The sequence below is a fragment of the Danio rerio genome, chromosome 8 (assembly GCF_052040795.2).
Source record: "Danio rerio strain M-AB ecotype USA chromosome 8, GRCz13ab, whole genome shotgun sequence".
NCBI classification, from domain to species: domain Eukaryota; kingdom Metazoa; phylum Chordata; class Actinopteri; order Cypriniformes; family Danionidae; genus Danio; species Danio rerio.
The window spans coordinates 22,956,097-22,974,637 of record NC_141028.1 but is presented as its reverse complement, the minus strand read 5'-3'; the positions used below and the strand labels follow the sequence as shown (position 1 = coordinate 22,974,637).

The window sequence follows — 18,541 nt, the reverse complement described above, 5'->3', positions numbered from 1 at the left end:
TAACACCAACATGTCTGGCCCAGTTCAGGCAAAGTTATTAACTTGGCTGAGACTTGGCCCAGATGCCCAGATATGTTTGGCCCTTGTCTGGGAGCCAGATCTGGTCCAGTCATGTACCGTAATTCACGGCGACATGTGGCCCAAGCAAAAGCTGATTGTGTGGGGCAGATCAGGGTCAAAGATGTTTTGCTATGTGGGTTGTTTATGAGGAATACGCAACCGTTCACTAAAGTCGTTGGTTTGAATAACATGACTTTGGTAGTAAGTGATATCTCGTAAGATAAATTAAGTTTGTGTGTGTCAGTCCAAACAATGCTAATAATCTTTTAAAATGTATATATTTGCGGTTCTGCGTATGCGCACATAATGTCCCTCTTCTAAAACCGTCCGAGAGAAAAAAAAATACCAAGTCAAAGAGGTTCCAGCCATACCCGGAAGAATAACGAGTGGCGTCGTTGTGTTGCGTGAGGAAGAGTCTGGTAGGGCAAAATCCGAAATACTATCTAATAAACGGCGACTGCATGATAACCGGTTAGTTAGTTTTTCAGACAAGAGGGACGGGTGTCAGTGTGTTTTACGTGTTATTTTTTCTCACTGTATTTTCTTCAGTAACCTTATTCCAGGTTGTATGTTTATCTTTCTTAACTGGACTGTAGTTTCGTTTTTGTGGGTCGTTTGTATTTACAACTTGGGGTAATGTGCTGTTTCAACATTCAGGTCTATCACAAGTGTCCTGCTACAACGATGGCGAGTTATCCAACAGATAAGACAAGCGAAAGCGACAGCGACAGCAGCAGTAAGTAACTTAACATTATATAATTTGTGTATAAAAATAAAAGTTGTTTTACAATAATATTATTATTGTTTCATTTGGGGGACTTACTACTATTCGTGGTTTTAAAATTGGGATCTTTGAATCACTTTTTATTGTTGTTATTTTGTCAGTACTGTCAGAAGAAGAAAAACATTAATGTTTCATATAACAGATGAAATGTATATTAATAAACTCATCTCTGCAAAAAAAAAAACAAACAAACAAAAAAAAAAACAACTGCCAGAATAGAGAAATAAATGTGATATGTCTATGCAAGCTTTATTGAGGAGTAGATTTCTAGCTAAACCAATGTGCCGGAAAACAACAGGAGAGTCAACATAACAATAAATAGAGGCTACTCAAGTCTGTCAATTCATTCATTCATTTTCTTTTCAGCTTAGTACCTTTATTAATCAGGGGTCATCACAGCAGAATGAACCGCCAACTTATCCAGCACATGTTTAACACAGCCGATGCCCTTCCAGCTGCAACCCAACACTGGGAAACACCCCCACTTTCTTGCACACACTCACATACACTACGACCAATTTAGCTTATCCAGTTCACCTGTACCACATGTTTTTGGATTGTGGGGGAAACCGGAAAACACGGACGAAACCCATGCGAACACGGGGAGAACATGCAAACTCCACACACAAACAACACTGACCCAGCTGGGGCTCGAACCAGCAACCTTCTTGCTGTGAGGCAATTGTGTTACCCACTGCGGCACTAGGCTAAGTCTTTGAATTGGTCTGTTTAAAAAACTAAACTTCTTTTTCAAATATAAAGTACAGCGTGAAGTCATATTTGTTTTTATGATCTTCTTGAGATCAAATAATGTTTGTTAAAATGGTTTATGGGGATGTGCATGACACAATATAAAATGTCCTTGTCTGGCACACAGAGCAGAGGGAAATGATTTTTAGAGTGTTCATATCAGCTACATTCATGAGCTTTTCTCACTTATCAAAAGACAAAAAATAATGCCATAAGGATGTCTAAATCTTAGTTTAAACAAACAAAGCTAATACATGGAGACTTAAAAATAACAAAACAAAAAAAAAATGGAACAAATTTATTAAAACAAAAATAAGATTAAAAATGATTAACAAGATTCATTTTAACATGACATTAAAAGTCTTTTAATTAAATGACATTAACTCTTGTCTCCATTCTTCAAACCAGTAGATTTGACCTATTTTCCAGCAAAAAGTGTTTAATAATTTATAATACAGTTTTATTTATGGTTTTAATTTATTTTAATGTAGACTGATCACTAATTCTTTTACATAATATAAAGCGTACAAGTCAGAATAAGTATGTTGTTTATTTTGTGCATAAATAAAACTATTAGGCTGAGTGATGCAATATTATTTCACCCATATTTTGAAGTTTTATTTTATCAAAGTTTAATTTCAGCAAAGTTTATTAAAAAGTAATACATGCAAAAAACTGTCTGTTTTAATGCTTCAATGTGTATATTTAGAAATACTATATAACACTGTAGTAACACTGCAGTAAGATTGTATATTGTAAATTTTTAAAATACTACATATATATATATATATATATTTATATATATATATATATATATATATATATATATATATATATATATATATATATATATATATATATATATATAATAAAGATATGACCTTAACATTCTCTTTCAGACATCAACAATGCGAAGAACAAAGAGGCTGAAACAAGAGACAAAAATAATGAGACAGAGACCTGCACAGACCAGGACGCTCAAGTCAAAGGTAGTTCTAGAAAAATTATGTTTGCAAACATGCTTTGTACAATAGGTTAAATTGTTGAGATAAAAGTAGCATTGTTATCCTGCAGTATTTAATGCCTGCAGATTAGAGTTTTAGGCAGTTTTCATCCTACTTTCCTGAAGTTTGTTTTGTACATTAATAAGTAAGGCATACTTATCATAATATTATGATTATGCAGGGTGTCCGCAGAGTCTTGAAAAGTATTAAAAGTTGATAAATCAATGTAGAAAAGTTTAAGGCCCTTGAAAAGTATTAAAAAGTCTTAAATGCTGTTTTGCAAGCTATTGAATTGTTTATCATTTTTAATTATGCAATGTATGGGTGTATGCAAAAGTTTTCCTGAATTAAATCTGTGAATATCAGGATGCTGTGTAGTTTAAGAAATCAATGAAATCCTACTAGATTTGACATCATGCTGCTTTGTTTACTGCAGTAACCAAGGCAACACCATAATTTCTGCAGCTCTATAAATGCCAGCCTGCTGAATTAGCTAGGTTTAATAGATTTTTATTCAGTATATGAATAATGGTTTAGTTTTGGATTAGTTTTTTACATTAACATTTAGTAAATATACTGTAAGCTAAAATCTCGCCAGTGTTTCCAGTTGAAATCTCAAGTGGTTATAAGATCTTAAAATGTGCGGAAAGAATCTTAAAAAAGGTCTTAGAAGGTATTGATTTTCACTTTCTGATTCCTGTATATACTCTATCATGATACATGTGGCAGAATAAGTCATTCATTTTCAAAATTGCAGATTTCCAGTCAGCGGGGGCTCAATTTGAAAATTCCAGTGGTGATTCATCTGGGAATACGGGGATAGACAGAGTGAAGAAAAAAGGAGGTACTTTGTATTTTTCCTGCTTTTCTTATGTGTTGTCATCTATAAACAATTGGGTTTGAAATCAGAAGTTTGTTGTACATTTTACAGATGATGGCCAATCTGGGGATACTGAACATGTACATAAAGAAAAAGATGGTAGGTCTGGTTTGTAAGAGGTTGTGACCATTTTTTCTTTTTCAAATGAAAGTAATTCAGTAATTCATCCTTAAACGAGGAAATCAAAGAATGCAAGGAGTCAAATGTCAAGGATTATTTGTTATTTTGTGCAATATTAGTTGTTTGTTTTGATTTTTTTTTTTTTTTGTTGAGAAAAAGCTATTTCACATGAAGTATGCCATTAAATCTTCATGGTGCATATCAGAATTTAATTTCTAGATGAGATCAGTTCCAATTAGAAATGTTGTTTCATTTATAGCTGTAAAAGCTGTTGTCTGTTTTGTAGATTTGATGCCAACACAACAAATCTGCTCTTCTGGATTTCAACAAAACGAGCAAGATCAGATCGGTTGGTATTTTTCTAGTAGCACATCCCATTGTTGATGAGTTACAGAGAATGCACATAATGATAAATACATTCCATTTTTTTGTCACTTAACAAAAATTTATGAAGAAAATTTATGATGTGAGGTTGAAGTTTTAGTGATCTCTGAGCAAGAGTGTAGGAAATCACTTACAGTGTGAAGTATACACTTAAAGCAAAATTTATTCTCACACCTTCAGTATTTTTCACATTATCACTTTGGTATATGCACTATGGTTTAGAAAACAGAACTAAAATAGGGCAATAATTAGTGGTAAACTGTTTCACCTGATTCATCCTGAAAATGTCAGATCACATTGATCGAAAGGTGCAATATGGAATGGTTTATAATCAACCACATATTTCTCAGATTACTGTTGGAATGACGATATTTACACAAGGATCAATTCAGCCTGTACACAGGCAAACCTGAACTTTAATATATTCCCAGACTCACTGCAGCAGCTTCTTCACTTGCTTTTGTTTTTGTAATCCTATTTATGAACATTTCTAGGGTATAATATTTCACAAATTTCCTTTCTTTTTTTCCTTTCTTTACATACACATGTGAACAAGACTGTCCTGCACCTACTAGTTAAACAATATAAATACTTAAGTCTGGTGTCTTAAAACATTTTGGTTTAACTGTAAACTCATCGTTGGTAATGTAACAAAAAAATCAAAGGAAAACGTTTGTATGTCACATAAATTAAACATTTCTTGTTTAATTTAACGACTATTACAGATTTGTTGTTTTGTTATGATTTTTAATGCCGTTTATGCTCCGTTAATGACACAGCACTTTCCTTTTTCGTAGTCGGACACACAGGGAAGACCACCAATGTCTCTCACGCTGGGGAACAAGAGGATGCAAAGCACAACAGTAAATCTGGTAAAAGACAAGAAGGTATTTTCTCACGTGAACCCCAAAATAACAATGCCAGTGACTCACGACCCCCAATATTCTCTGAGGTGGTTATAAACATATGAACCTTGCACACATATCAGTAAGCAACAGGCTATTTATCGTTTCATTTTGGAGATTGCCACTCTGAGACTATCCTTCATGTTCAATTGTGGCTGGATTTATTTTGCATGTACACTGTAGGGAAGGTATACAGTTTAACCCAAAGAATGACCAGTCTGTCAGATGAAGAAGGGCCGGAGTCAGAGATTTAAATAAATAAATCAAGTTTACTGAAGATATTTTGCAGTTTCATCAGCAGAAGCCAGCTTGAACACTCCAATGAGTACCTAGGCCGCTCTGCTTACAATCACCAATTATTAGGCTGGCTTGTCAAAGCCAGACTACTGATATGCTATATAAACTTATTAGGCTGGCTTGTGTAGCAAGCCAGACTACTGTTATCCTATTAAACTTATTATTATTATTATTATTATTATTTATATTATTATTCTTCTTCTGAGACTAAAAATTAAACTCTATCTCCACCTAGACCTTTCAAGCTATGACCATCAAACTCGGGTCAGACCTCCGAACTATTCTGACTCGAGTTGCTATATCCTTTCCGACTGATCCGACTTTCGGTTTCCCGAAAAACGTCCCGGGACCGTCGGAAAAATCCCATAGACGTAACATTGGATCAAACTTTGTGACCTCATAACTCCGCATCAGAATGTCACACAGACTTCTAACTGGGCTCATTTAACTCAGACTATCAAACTGCCAATGACTGATCACCTTTAAACTTTCTGGCCACGCCCTAGCAACCACTTTTGGACCCTAGAAACCGTCCCATAGACTTCCATTGCAAAAGACTCTCATTGACTTTACATGGGATCAAACTTTGTGAGCTCATAACTCTGCATCAGACTGTCATACAGACTAATGGCTAGGCTCATTTAACTCAGTCTAGCCAGCAGCCAATCACCGATGGCCTTTTAACTTTCTAGCCACACCCTAACAACCAGATACTGCACCCTAGCAACTGTCCCATAGACTGCCATTAAAGAGGTTCAGACTGATATTGTCATGCTGCAGTGTGATAGAGACATGGGGGTTGTGTTTAACTGTTCATACTGGCAAGAAGCTTTGATACATCATCAGTCTAAGCTGTCAATCAACTCCATAGCAACAAAACAGACTAACCTAGCAACGATATAACAGCAGCTATATCTCAGCATCAGAACATCGTAGACAGGCGGGGGTTGGCTTGTTTGACTCATGCTCTTACACCATCCATCTATCTATCTATCTATCTATCTATCTATCTATCTATCTATCTATCTATCTATCTATCTATCTACCTCTATCTACCTCTATCTATATCTATCTATCTATCTATCTATCTATCTATCTATCTATCTATCTATCTATCTATCTATCTATCTATCTATCTATCTATCTACCTCTATCTATCTATCTATCTATCTATCTATCTATCTATCTATCTATCTCTATCTTTCTATCTATATCTATCTATCTATCTATCTATCTATCTATCTATCTATCTATCTATCTATCTATCTATCTATCTATCTATCTATCTATCTATCTATCTATCCATCATGCTAACAGCATGCTAATTCATGCTAGAATCATGCTAGTTACATGCTAATTCATGCTAGAATCATGCTAGTCACATGCTAATTCATGCTAGAATCATGCTAGTCACATGCTAATTCATGCTAGAATCATGCTAGTCACATGCTAATTCATGCTAGAATCATGCCAGTCACATGCTAATTCATACTAGAATCATGCTAACAACATGCTAATTCATGCTAGAATCATGCTAGTCACATGCTAATTCATGCTAGAATCATGCTAACAACATGCTAATTCATGCTAGAATCATGCTAGTAACATGCTAATTCATGTTAGAATCATGCTAACAACATGCTAATTTGTGCTAGAATCATGCTAGTAGCATGCTAATTCATGTTAAATTCATGCTAACAACATGCTAATTCATGCTAGAATCATGCTAGTAACATGCTAATTCATGCTAGAATCATGCTAACAACATGCTAATTCATGCTAGAATCATGCTAGTCACATGCTAATTCATGCTAGAATCGTGCTAACAACATGCTAATTCATGCTGGAATCATGCTAGTAACATGCTAATTCATGTTAAAATCATGCTAGGTACATGCTAATTCATGCTATAATGATGCTAGTAACATGCTATTTCATGCTAGAGTCGTGCTAGTAACATGCTAATTCATGCTAGAATCGTGCTAATTCATGCTAAAATCATGCTAGTAACATGCTAATTCATTTTAAAATCATGCTAGGTACATGCTAATTCATGCTAGAATCATGCTAGTAACATGCTAATTCATGCTAGAATCGTACTAGTAACATGCTAATTCATACTAGAATCATGCTAGTAACATGCTAATTCATGCTAGAATTATGCTAACAACATGCTAATTCATGCTAGAATCATGCTAGTAACATGCTAATTCATGCTAGAATCGTGCTAACAACATGCTAAATCATGCTAGAATCATGCTAACAACATGCTAATTCATGCTAGAATCATGCTAACAACATGCTAATTCATGCTAGAATCATGCTAACAACATGCTAATTCATGCTAAAATCATGCTAGTAACATGCTAATTCATGCTAGAATCATGCTAACAACATGCTATTTCACGTTAGAATCATGCTAATACCATGTTTATCTATCTATCTATCTATCTATCTATCTATCTATCTATCTATCTATCTATCTATCTATCTTTTCATACTTTTAAAAACTGTTTAAACTAAATAAACTATTACCGTCAGGCTTTCACAAGCCAGCCTCAAAGTTTGTTCTCAAACTTTAAGAATCTAGTTATTCTTCTTCTTCTGAGACTAAAAAACAAAACGCATCTCCTCCTAGAGCTTTCAAGCTATTACCACCAAACTCACACCAGACCTCCGAACTATTCTGACTCGGGTTGCTATATCTCCTCAGACTGATCCGACTTTCGGTTTTCCGAAAAACGTCCCGGGACTGTCGGAAAAATCCCATAGACTTAACATTGGACCAAACTTTGTGACCTCGTAACTCTGCGTCAGACTGTCGCACAGACTTCTAACTGGGCTCATTTAACTCAGACTATCAAACTGCCAATGACTAATCACCTTTAAACTTTCTAGCCACGCCCTAGCAACCACTTTTGGACCCTAGAAACTGTCCCATAGACTTCCATTCAAAAGACTCTCATTGACTTAACATGGGATCAAACTTTGTGAGCTCATAACTCTGAATCAGACTGTCCTACAGACTAATGGCTGAGCTCATTTAACTCAGACCACCAAACTACCAATAACTGATGAGCTTTAAACTTTCTAGCCACACCCCTAACTACCACATACTGCACCCTAGCAACTGTCCCATAGACTTCCATTACAAAGACTCTCATTGACTTAACATGGGATCAAACTTTGTAAGCTCATAACTCTCCATCAGACTGTCTTACAGACTAATGGTTGAGCTCATTTAACTCAGACTACCAAACTGCCAATAACTGATGAGCTTTTACCTTTCTAGCCACACCCCTAACTACCAGATACTGCACCCTAGCAGCTGTCCCGTAGACTTCCATTACAAAAGACTCTCATTGACTTTACATGGGATCAAACTTTGTGAGCTCATAACTCTGCATCAGACTGTCCTACAGACTAATGGCTGAGCTCATTTAACTCCAACTACCAATATGCCAATAACTGATGAGCTTTTAACTTTCTAGCCACACCCCTAACTACCACATACTGCACCCTAGCAACTGTCCCGTAGACTTCCATTACAAAAGACTCATTGACTTAACATGGGATCAAACTTTGTGAGCTCATAACTCTGCATCAGACTGTCCTACAGACTAATGGCTGAGCTCATTTAACTCAGACTACCAAACTACCAATAACTGATGAGCTTTTAACTTTCTAGCCACACCCCTAACTACCACATACTGCACCCTAGCAACTGGCCTATAGACTGTAATTAGCTGTGCTATCAAATGCTTATAATTCTAACATACTAATGACATGCCAATCATGCTAGCAACATGCTACTCATATGCTAATCATGCTAATGACATGCTAAATCATACTGGAAACATGCTAATGACATGCTAATTTGTACAAGAATCATGCTAGTAACATGCTAATTCATACTAGACTCATGTTAATAACTGGCCTACATGCATATCTTTGCTTAGCAGTGTCCTATTGACTTGGGGGATAGCTCATCTGACTCAGACAACCAATGAGCATGTCAATATGATAATGAAGCTCACAAGCCACGCCCCCAAATTGATTCTATAGACTTCCATTAAAATAGGCCAAGATGCATATCTTTGCATAGCAGTGTCATAGAGACATGGGGGTTGGTTCATTTGACTTAGACAGCCAACCACATTCAAGTGCACTCTGTAACCTCGCCCATAGCAACAAAACAGAGTACCCTAGCAACCATTCATCAACAGCTATATCTCAGCATCAGAACATCGTAGAGACTTGGAGATTGGCTCGTTTGACTCATGCTAGCAAACGGAACTTCCTATATGCTACACATGCTAGCAGTGACTAGCTACATGCTAATATTGACTAGCCAAGTACTGTAACTTGCTAGAAATGCTTACTAAGTATAAATGTTTTATCAAGCATGTATGTGAGGTTTGCCTAGTAACCAACCAGGGTACCCTAGCAACTGCCTAGCAACCACCCAAATTACCCTAGCAACCGCCTAGCAACCACCTAGCAACCGCCTAGCAATGCCTTAGCAACCACTCAGAATACCTTAGCAACCACCTAGCAACACCTTAGCAACCACCCAGCAACCACTTGGGACACCTTAGCAACCGCCTTGCAACACCTTAGCAACCACTCAGGACACCCTAGCAACCACCTAGCAACACCTTAGCAACCACCTAGCAACCACTCAGGACACCCTAGCAACCACCTAGCAACGCCTTAGCAACCACTCAGAACACCCTAGCAACCATCTAGCGACCACTTAAGATACCTTAGCAACCACCTAGCAACACCTTAGCAACCACCTAGCAACCACTCAGAACACCCTAGCAACCATCTAGCAACCACTTAGGATACCTTAGCAACCACCTAGCAACACCTTAGCAACCACCTAGCAACCACTCAAAACACCCTAGCAACCGCCTAGCAACACCTTAGCAACCACTTAGGACACCCTAGTAACCATCTAGCAACACCTTAGCAACCACCTAGCAACACCTTAGCACATGCTAATTCATGCTAGAATCATGCTAACAACATGCTAACTTCATGCTAGAATAATGCTAATTCATGCTAAAATCGTGCTAGTAACATGCTAATTCATGCTAGAATCATGCTAGTAACATGCTAATTCATACTGGAATCATGCTAGTAACATGCTAATTCATGCTAGAATCATGCTAATAACATGCTAATTCATACTGGAATCTTGCTAGTAACATGCTAATTCATGCTAGAATCATGCTAGTAACATGCTTATTCATGCTAGAATCATGCTAATAACATGTTAATTTATACTAGAATCATGCTAGTAACATGCTAATTCATACTAGACTCATGCTAGTGACATGCTAATTCATACTAGAATCATGCTAATAACATGCTAATTCATACTAGAATCATGCTAATGACATGCTAATTCATACTAGACTCATGCTAGTAACATGCTAATTCATACTGGAATCATGCTAGTAACATGCTAATTCATGCTAGAATCATGCTAATAACATGCTAATTCATACTGGAATCATGCTAGTAACATGCCAGTTCATCCTAGAATCATGCTAGTAACATGCTAATTTATGGTAGAATCATGCTAGTAACATGCTAACTCATGCTAGAATCATGCTAATAACATGCTAACTCATACTAGAATCATGCTAATTCATACTAGAATCATGCTAGTAACATGCTAATTCATGCTAGAATCATGCTAGTAATATGCTTATTCGTGCTAGAATCATGCTAATAACATGCTAATTTATACTAGAATCATGCTAGTAACATGCTAATTCATACTAGACTCATGCTAGTGACATGCTAATTCATACAAAAATCATGCTAATAACATGCTACTTCATGCTAGAAAAACACTAGTAACATGCTAATTTTACTACAATCATGCTAATAACACAGTAATTTATGCTAGAATTATGCTAGTAACATGCTAAATTGTGCTAGAATCATGCTAATAACATGCTAATCCATGGTAGAATCGTACTAATAAGATGCTAATTCATGCTAATAACTTGCTAATCTATGCTAGAATCATGCTAATAACATGCTACTTATACTTTTTCAAACTGTTTTTAAACTAAATAAACTATTACCAACAGGCTTTGTCAAGCCAGCCTCAAAGTTTGTCTCGACGAACTTTACTGTCTAGTTAACAATTATACTCTCACATAACGTCATTAACTGCGTCATACTTATAGGTTTTCTAACCTGATTGGTTAAAACACAGATAGACTTGGAAAATTTCCACGTGGGGTTCGTGCGTACAATTCTGAACATTATCTTAAGCATAAACGTCAGACATCCATTAGACTGTTTAGAACTGACTTCAGACCTGTGAAACTGATCCACAATCAAATAGAACACACACACATAAGTTTCTTATCCATGACTTTTTGTATACCGTTAAAAAATGGTATAATCTACATTCAGGCAGTTATATTATCCTTACTACACAAAGTCTATTTTGAATAAAAAATAGAATTACTTAAATTAGAATTAATGGTAAAAATGGCTAAATCACTTTAGACATTTTAGATAGTATTAACTCACAGAAATAACAATAAAAACAGTTGATTCCAGTCCTCAGCCTAGTTTGCTGGCTCCTGAAAAAGTTACACAGAGACAGGCGAATGCTCTGAACATTCTTATATTAAGCAATGTGTTAACTTATTCATTAGTTAAAATCAATTCAAAGTTAAATACTCATTCAAATAATCAAATAATTATATTTGATAAAAACAATGAGAAACAAGATGATGAGGAAAGGATAAACGTTGATTCATGCTGAGATGGATTGGAAGGTATAAATCCGAATCGTTCAACGTGAATGCTGTAAAGGTGTCAAAAGTTTAACCAGGTGCCATAAAATCAGTGTGCTGTATCTGATGCTGTTGTGTCTTCAATATAACATAATCACCAAAGGGGTCACAAAAAATCGGAAGACTGATGGCTTTTTATTTGCATTTTGTTTGTTTAAATGTTTATTATTAACATATTAACAATGTTACCATTAATTACTATTTTGTTCTTTAGTAGGTTGTGTATAAAATATCGTAGTTCTAATAGTTTAATAAAATAAACCGTGACCCCCATTCATTATCCCCTGATCCCCACTTTGGAAACGACTGCTATAGATGACAGAAATTTGGCTTTTTATTGTTTTGATGGGCTAATGTATTTTATGCTGGATGACATGATCGTGTCATTTTAAAATTGAATTTCATTCATTTAAGCTCAAAGTTGCATTATGGGTGTCACGTTTCTGATATCTTTTTGGATTATGTTTGTTTTAATGCTTTGAGGTTCTTTTGTTGAACACAACACCTTATTATGATTGGGTTTGTAATCTGAAGTTTGTTGTACATTTTACAGTTAATACTCAATCTAGTGATTCTACAGATACAGAAGTAGATGGTAGGTTCATTTATTAGAGGTTTAAATGAGGAGAAAAATGTAATGACCATTAGAGATTTTTAGGTTTTTGTTGCTGTTTTTAATGCTGTTTATGCTTCGTTAATGGCACAGCACTTTTTCTTTTTTCTTTGTCTGACACAGGAAATACCACCAATCCCTCTCTTTTTGGATTATGTTTGTTGTAATGCTTTGAGGGGATATTATTGCTCACAACACTTTATATTTTTTCCCTCATCTGACACACAGACATGCCGAAACCGATTTCCAGTGGCTCTCATACCGAAAAACAGTCTTCCACTAAACCTAACACTCTGAAAACAGCAGATGAAGGGAAAGACCGTAAACCTGATATTAAAGAAAAAGGTATTTCCTCTTGGAATAAGGCAGATTATTGCACTTGATTGCTTTTTTATATTTGCTATGTCATGGTAACGTGTATTTTCATGCTTTTCTTTTGTATTGTCATCTATAAACGATTGGGTTTGTAAACTGAAGTTTGTTGTACATTTTACAGATGATATCCAATCTAGGGATTCTATAAATGTGGATACAGAAGCAGATGGTAGGTCCATTAAGATGTTGTGACCATATTTATCTTATTCAAACTGAATTGATTCTTGTAATAATGATCTTTAAACAGGGAGAAAAACACATTGTGTTTAGTTTATTGACTATTACAGATTTATAGGTTTTTGATGCGATTTTTAATGTTGTTTATGCTCCATTAATGACAGCGCACCTTTTATTTTTTCTTTGTCTCACTTTAAATTTCTCTAAGAATAAGGCATATTCTGTCATTTATAAGCAGAGCGATCCGGTTAAGAATCAGAAAGTAGTGAGATTTAATAGCAACTCTCAAGAAAGTAGCTAAACCTGCTCTTTTATTGTTTTTTTTACAGGTGTTGGTTCATCTGCTGATTCTGGTGAAAAGAATGTCACTTTTCCTAAAGAAGGTATTTTCTCCTAGAATAAGGAAAATTATAGCATTTCTTTGTTTTTATTTATTAATTTTTCTTTGAATAAGGCAGATTGTAAAGTTTAGTTATGACAATAAAAAACTGCCAATACTCTTATTTTAATTACAGGCTTGCTTAATGTTTTTTTTTTTTTGACTAGTGAAATTTAGCTTGTTTTTTAATGGGCTTATGTTTGTCATATTGCAAGACATAAACATATTTTTGCTTTATAATGACACTGATGCTTGGTTGTTGCACACAGCACTTTATTCATTTTATTGTCTGACACACAGAGACAACAAAACTGATTCCTACTGCTTCTCAGACGGAAACTAAAACTGAGAAACAAGTGAACAAAAAGAGTCCCAGTAAATCTGGTAAGAGAGTTTTTTTCTTTAAGAATAAGCCCGATTATTGCATCCACTGTCATTTATAAGCAGTCGGTTAAGAATCTAAATATCTGACCATGCTCTTCTACTCTTATTTTTACAGGTGTTAGTTCATCTGGTGATTCAGGACAAGTTAATGTAGATGATGGTATGTCTAAAGTTTTTTTTTTTTAAATCTTTTTTTTTACTAAATTTTAAGAAAAAGCAGATGAAAATAAGTTCACTATATATAGCATGCGATTATAGCATGCATTTCCTCTTTTTGATATTTATTTTTGTATTTGAGTTAGGTAGAATGTGAGGTTGAGTTATGTGGTTTGATTTAGGTTGAAAAAACAAATAGATTCAACAGCTATTCCAATTAAAATAACGATCACTACTCTATATTTACAGTTTGTCTAGTGATTATTCTTTGTAATGTTATAGACAACGTGAATTTAACTAAAGACACTTTATATGCTAATATTTGTTATTCTGGATGACATAAATGTGTCATTTTATACTTTCATGCCCATGACCAATAAGAGGGAGATCTCAGTCTCAAAGGTAAATTAAGGGTGTCAAGTGTATGATGTCTTTTTGGATTATGTTTGTTGTAATGCTTTGAGGTTCTTTTGTTGAACACAAAACCTTATTATGATTGGGTTTGTAATCTAAAGTTTATTGTACATTTTACAGTTGATACTCAATCTAGTAATTCTACAACTGTGGATACAGAAGTATATGGTAGGTCCATTTATAAGAGGTTGTGACCATACTTTTCTACTTCAAACCGAATTAATTCTTGTAATAATGATCTTTAAATGAGGAGAAAAATTTAATGACCATTAGAGATTTATAGGTTTTTGTTGCTGTTTTTAATGCTGTTTATGCTTTGTTAATGGCACAGCACTTTTTCTTTGTCTGACACAGGAAATACCACCAATCCCTCTCTTTTTGGATTATGTTTGTTGTAATGCTTTGAGGGGATATTATTGCTCACAACACTTTATATTTTTTCCCTCATCTGACACACAGACATGCCGAAACCGATTTCCAGTGGCTCTCATACCGAAAAACAGTCTTCCACTAAACCTAACACTCTGAAAACAGCAGATGAAGGGAAAGACCGTAAACCTGATATTAAAGAAAAAGGTATTTCCTCTTGGAATAAGGCAGATTATTGCACTTGATTGCTTTTCTATATTTGCTATGTCATGGTAACGTGTATTTGCATAATGTAATTGCTGTAGTTCATATTATTAATTTCCCTTTTGTAAACTTCATTGTACTTTCCTAAAGTTGGTTTTGTACATTTATAAGTGTGCCATAATGATTGTATTATAATTTTGATATATGTGGCAGAAGAAGTCATTTGTACATTTTGAAAATTTACAGATTCACAGTCAGTGGGGGCTCAATTTGACAATTCCAGTGGAGGTATTTTGTATTTTTCAGGCTTTTCTTTTGCATTGTCATCTATAAACGATTGGGTTTGTAAACTGAAGTTTGTTGTACATTTTACAGATGATACCCAATTTAGGGATTCTATAAATGTGGATTAGGGTTAGGAAAAAAACATTGTGTTTAGTTTATTGACTATTACAGATTTTTTGGTTTTTGATGCGATTTTTAATGTTGTTTCTGCTCCGTTAATGACAGCGCACTTTTTATTTTTTCTTTGTCTCACTTTAAATTTCTCTAAGAATAAGGCATATTCTGTCATTTATAAGCAGAGCGATCCGGTTAAGAATCAGAAAGTAGTGAGATTTAATAGCAACTCTCAAGAAAGTAGCTAAACCTGCTCTTTTATTGTTATTTTTACAGGTGTTGGTTCATCTGCTGATTCTGGTGAAAAGAATGTCACTTTTCCTAAAGAAGGTATTTTCTCCTAGAATAAGGAAAATTATAGCATTTCTTTGTTTTTATTTATTAATTTTTCTTTGAATAAGGCAGATTGTAAAGTTTAGTTATGACAATAAAAAACTGCCAATACTCTTATTTTAATTACAGGCTTGCTTAATGTTTTTTTTTCTTTTGACTAGTGAAATTTAGCTTGTTTTTTAATGGGCTTATGTTTGTCATGCTGCAAGACATAAATATATTTTTGCTTTATAATGACACTGATGCTTGGTTGTTGCACACAGCACTTTATTCATTTTATTGTCTGACACACAGAGACAACAAAACTGATTCCTACTGCTTCTCAGACGGAAACTAAAACTGAGAAACAAGTGAACAAAAAGAGTCCCAGTAAATCTGGTAAGAGAGTTTTTTTCTTTAAGAATAAGCCCGATTATTGCATCCACTGTCATTTATAAGCAGTCGGTTAAGAATCTAAATATCTGACCATGCTCTTCTACTCTTATTTTTACAGGTGTTAGTTCATCTGGTGATTCAGGACAAGTTAATGTAGATGATGGTATGTCTAAAGTTTTTTTTTTTTAAATCTTTTTTTTTTACTAAATTTTAAGAAAAAGCAGATGAAAATAATTTCACTATATATAGCATGCGATTACAGCATGCATTTCCTCTTTTTGATATTTATTTTTGTATTTGAGTTAGGTAGAATGTGAGGTTGAGTTATGTGGTTTGATTTGGGTTGAAAAAACAAATAGATTCAACAGCTATTCCAATTAAAATAGCGATCACTACTCTATATTTACAGTTTGTCTAGTGATTATTCTTTGTAATATTATAGACAACGTGTCACGTTTATGACATCTTTTTGGATTATGTTTGTTGTAATGCTTTGAGGGGATATTATTGCTCACAACACTATATTTTTTCCCTCATCTGACACACAGACATGCCGAAACCGATTTCCAGTGGCTCTCATACCGAAAAACAGTCTTCCACTAAACCTAACACTCTGAAAACAGCAGATGAAGGGAGTGACAGGAAGCCTGAGATGAAAGAAGAAGGTATTTCATCTTGGAATATTTTTTGCTGATTATTGCACTTTATTTCATTCTTTATTTGCAGGACGAGGTCACAGTATTAGTAATATTATTATAAGTATTAGTAGTAGTAGTAGTAAGAGTAGTAGTAATAGTAATAATATTAGTAATAATAAAAATAAACGTCCATAAAATTCCAGTAAATATTGTTTGCAGTTTTAAAAGGAGTGTTCTTACGTTCATATAAAACCTTTCTGTGTTTTATACACCAGAATTACCTCAACACCCCCCCTATTTTGGACTTCCACAACAAAGACCACCACAGATCAGAGAAGGAACGGATAATAGTGAGTGGTTCTTTGTTTCTTTCCATAGAATTACATGACTATTGGATGACTTTGCAGAGACAGTAATTTAATATCTTCCCTTCTTACAGATCTGCCATGGATTGGAATTGTTGTCGTCCTTGTATCTGTGGTTTGTGGTTATTATCTGCACTTTTCTGGCTCGACACCAAACAAAATACCAAAACAGCTTGATATGGTGGAAGTGTTCAATCAGGAAATGGAAAAACTTCAGGCCAGCTTCCCTAGTCAGCGTCCAGAGCTCTGGAAGAGAAGTCTTATACACATCAGGCGCCACTTAAAGACTGAGCATCCCACTGAACCTGTCAGCCTTATTCTGACCTCTGGCCGTAGAGCCGAAAAGACGCTTGGTTGTCTGGCTCAGTGTTTAGCTCAAGCTTTTTCCACTACACGAAACTCTACATTTTTGAGCATTGACGGAAAAGCCAAAACATCACTAGACAGCGATCAGGTCAAGCTGGACATCGACAGTGAGTTAACTAAAGCGTTTGAGAGTGAAAAGTTTGCAGCAGTTATCCACCGTTTCGAGGAGCTTCCTCCTGGATCCACGCTTATCTTCTACCGCTACTGTGACCATGAAAATGCTGCTTTTAAAAATGTCTTCCTGGCTTTTACTGTAATGCTCGATGCTGAAGCGGAAGTGCCATCCAATATCAATCTTGGAAGAATCGAGGAAATGGTTCAAGATCATGTAAAACAGAAGTTTGTCTCCTCTGACAAGTCAGCGGTGTTTAATCAAATGGATGTGGACAAACTGAGCGGACTGTGGAGCAGAATTTCACATCTCATCTTGCCGGTGGTCGCAGAAAAGAGAATTGAGCAACAGGGCTGTGGAGCCTGTGATAAACCTTTCTGAAATCAGCTAGATTTTTATTTTTTGCACAAATTAATACTTCAGACCAGACTCAGGCATTGCCACTGAAAATGAAGGCCTATGGTTGTCTGGTAACTCTGTGGATGATGGGCCTCACTTAAAAACACTTCAGTTTAATTATAAATTAGTTTCAATAGAAGACTTTAATGAAGTTTTCCCATTTGTATAGCTGTACTATATTTCCTTGTACATCTGTTATTGTTTAAATTGTTTTAAAGTTATTTTTAATCTGTAAATGAAACGGATAAATGAACAGATATTTGATGCCTAGCTTTTCCTGCTTAAGACAAAGTTAATGTGCCTTAATAAATTACTTTGTCTATTTGGATTTTGTTTACGTGATTTAAATGGAAATTCAGGAGGCACACCAGACGAGTGAACGCCTGATAAGGTAGTAACGTATTTACAGAAGTGAAACCGACAGCTATTGTGAACTATTTCCGGGAGAGTTGTGCTCCAACGAAGTCGC

General features: G+C 35.1%; 1 protein-coding gene across 2 annotated transcripts; it reads left to right on the top strand.

Annotated features, from left to right (window-relative positions):
• Positions 1-717: 717 nt before the first annotated feature.
• On the top strand, positions 718-18,400 carry zgc:112962 (the record flags this gene model as incomplete). 2 transcript variants are annotated; one of them, NM_001105143.2, is given in 20 exon segments in its annotated part: positions 718-796; positions 2,494-2,583; positions 3,356-3,442; positions 3,530-3,577; positions 3,885-3,947; positions 4,780-4,869; positions 12,856-12,971; positions 13,511-13,562; positions 13,859-13,942; positions 14,058-14,102; positions 14,972-15,088; positions 15,332-15,373; positions 15,461-15,495; positions 15,763-15,814; positions 16,112-16,195; positions 16,311-16,354; positions 16,356-16,362; positions 16,729-16,857; positions 17,106-17,180; positions 17,270-18,400. In NM_001105143.2, coding segments are annotated over 20 exon segments (2,097 nt in total), but the record flags the coding sequence as incomplete, so codon positions are not given.
• Between the last annotated feature and the right edge of the window lie 141 nt (positions 18,401-18,541).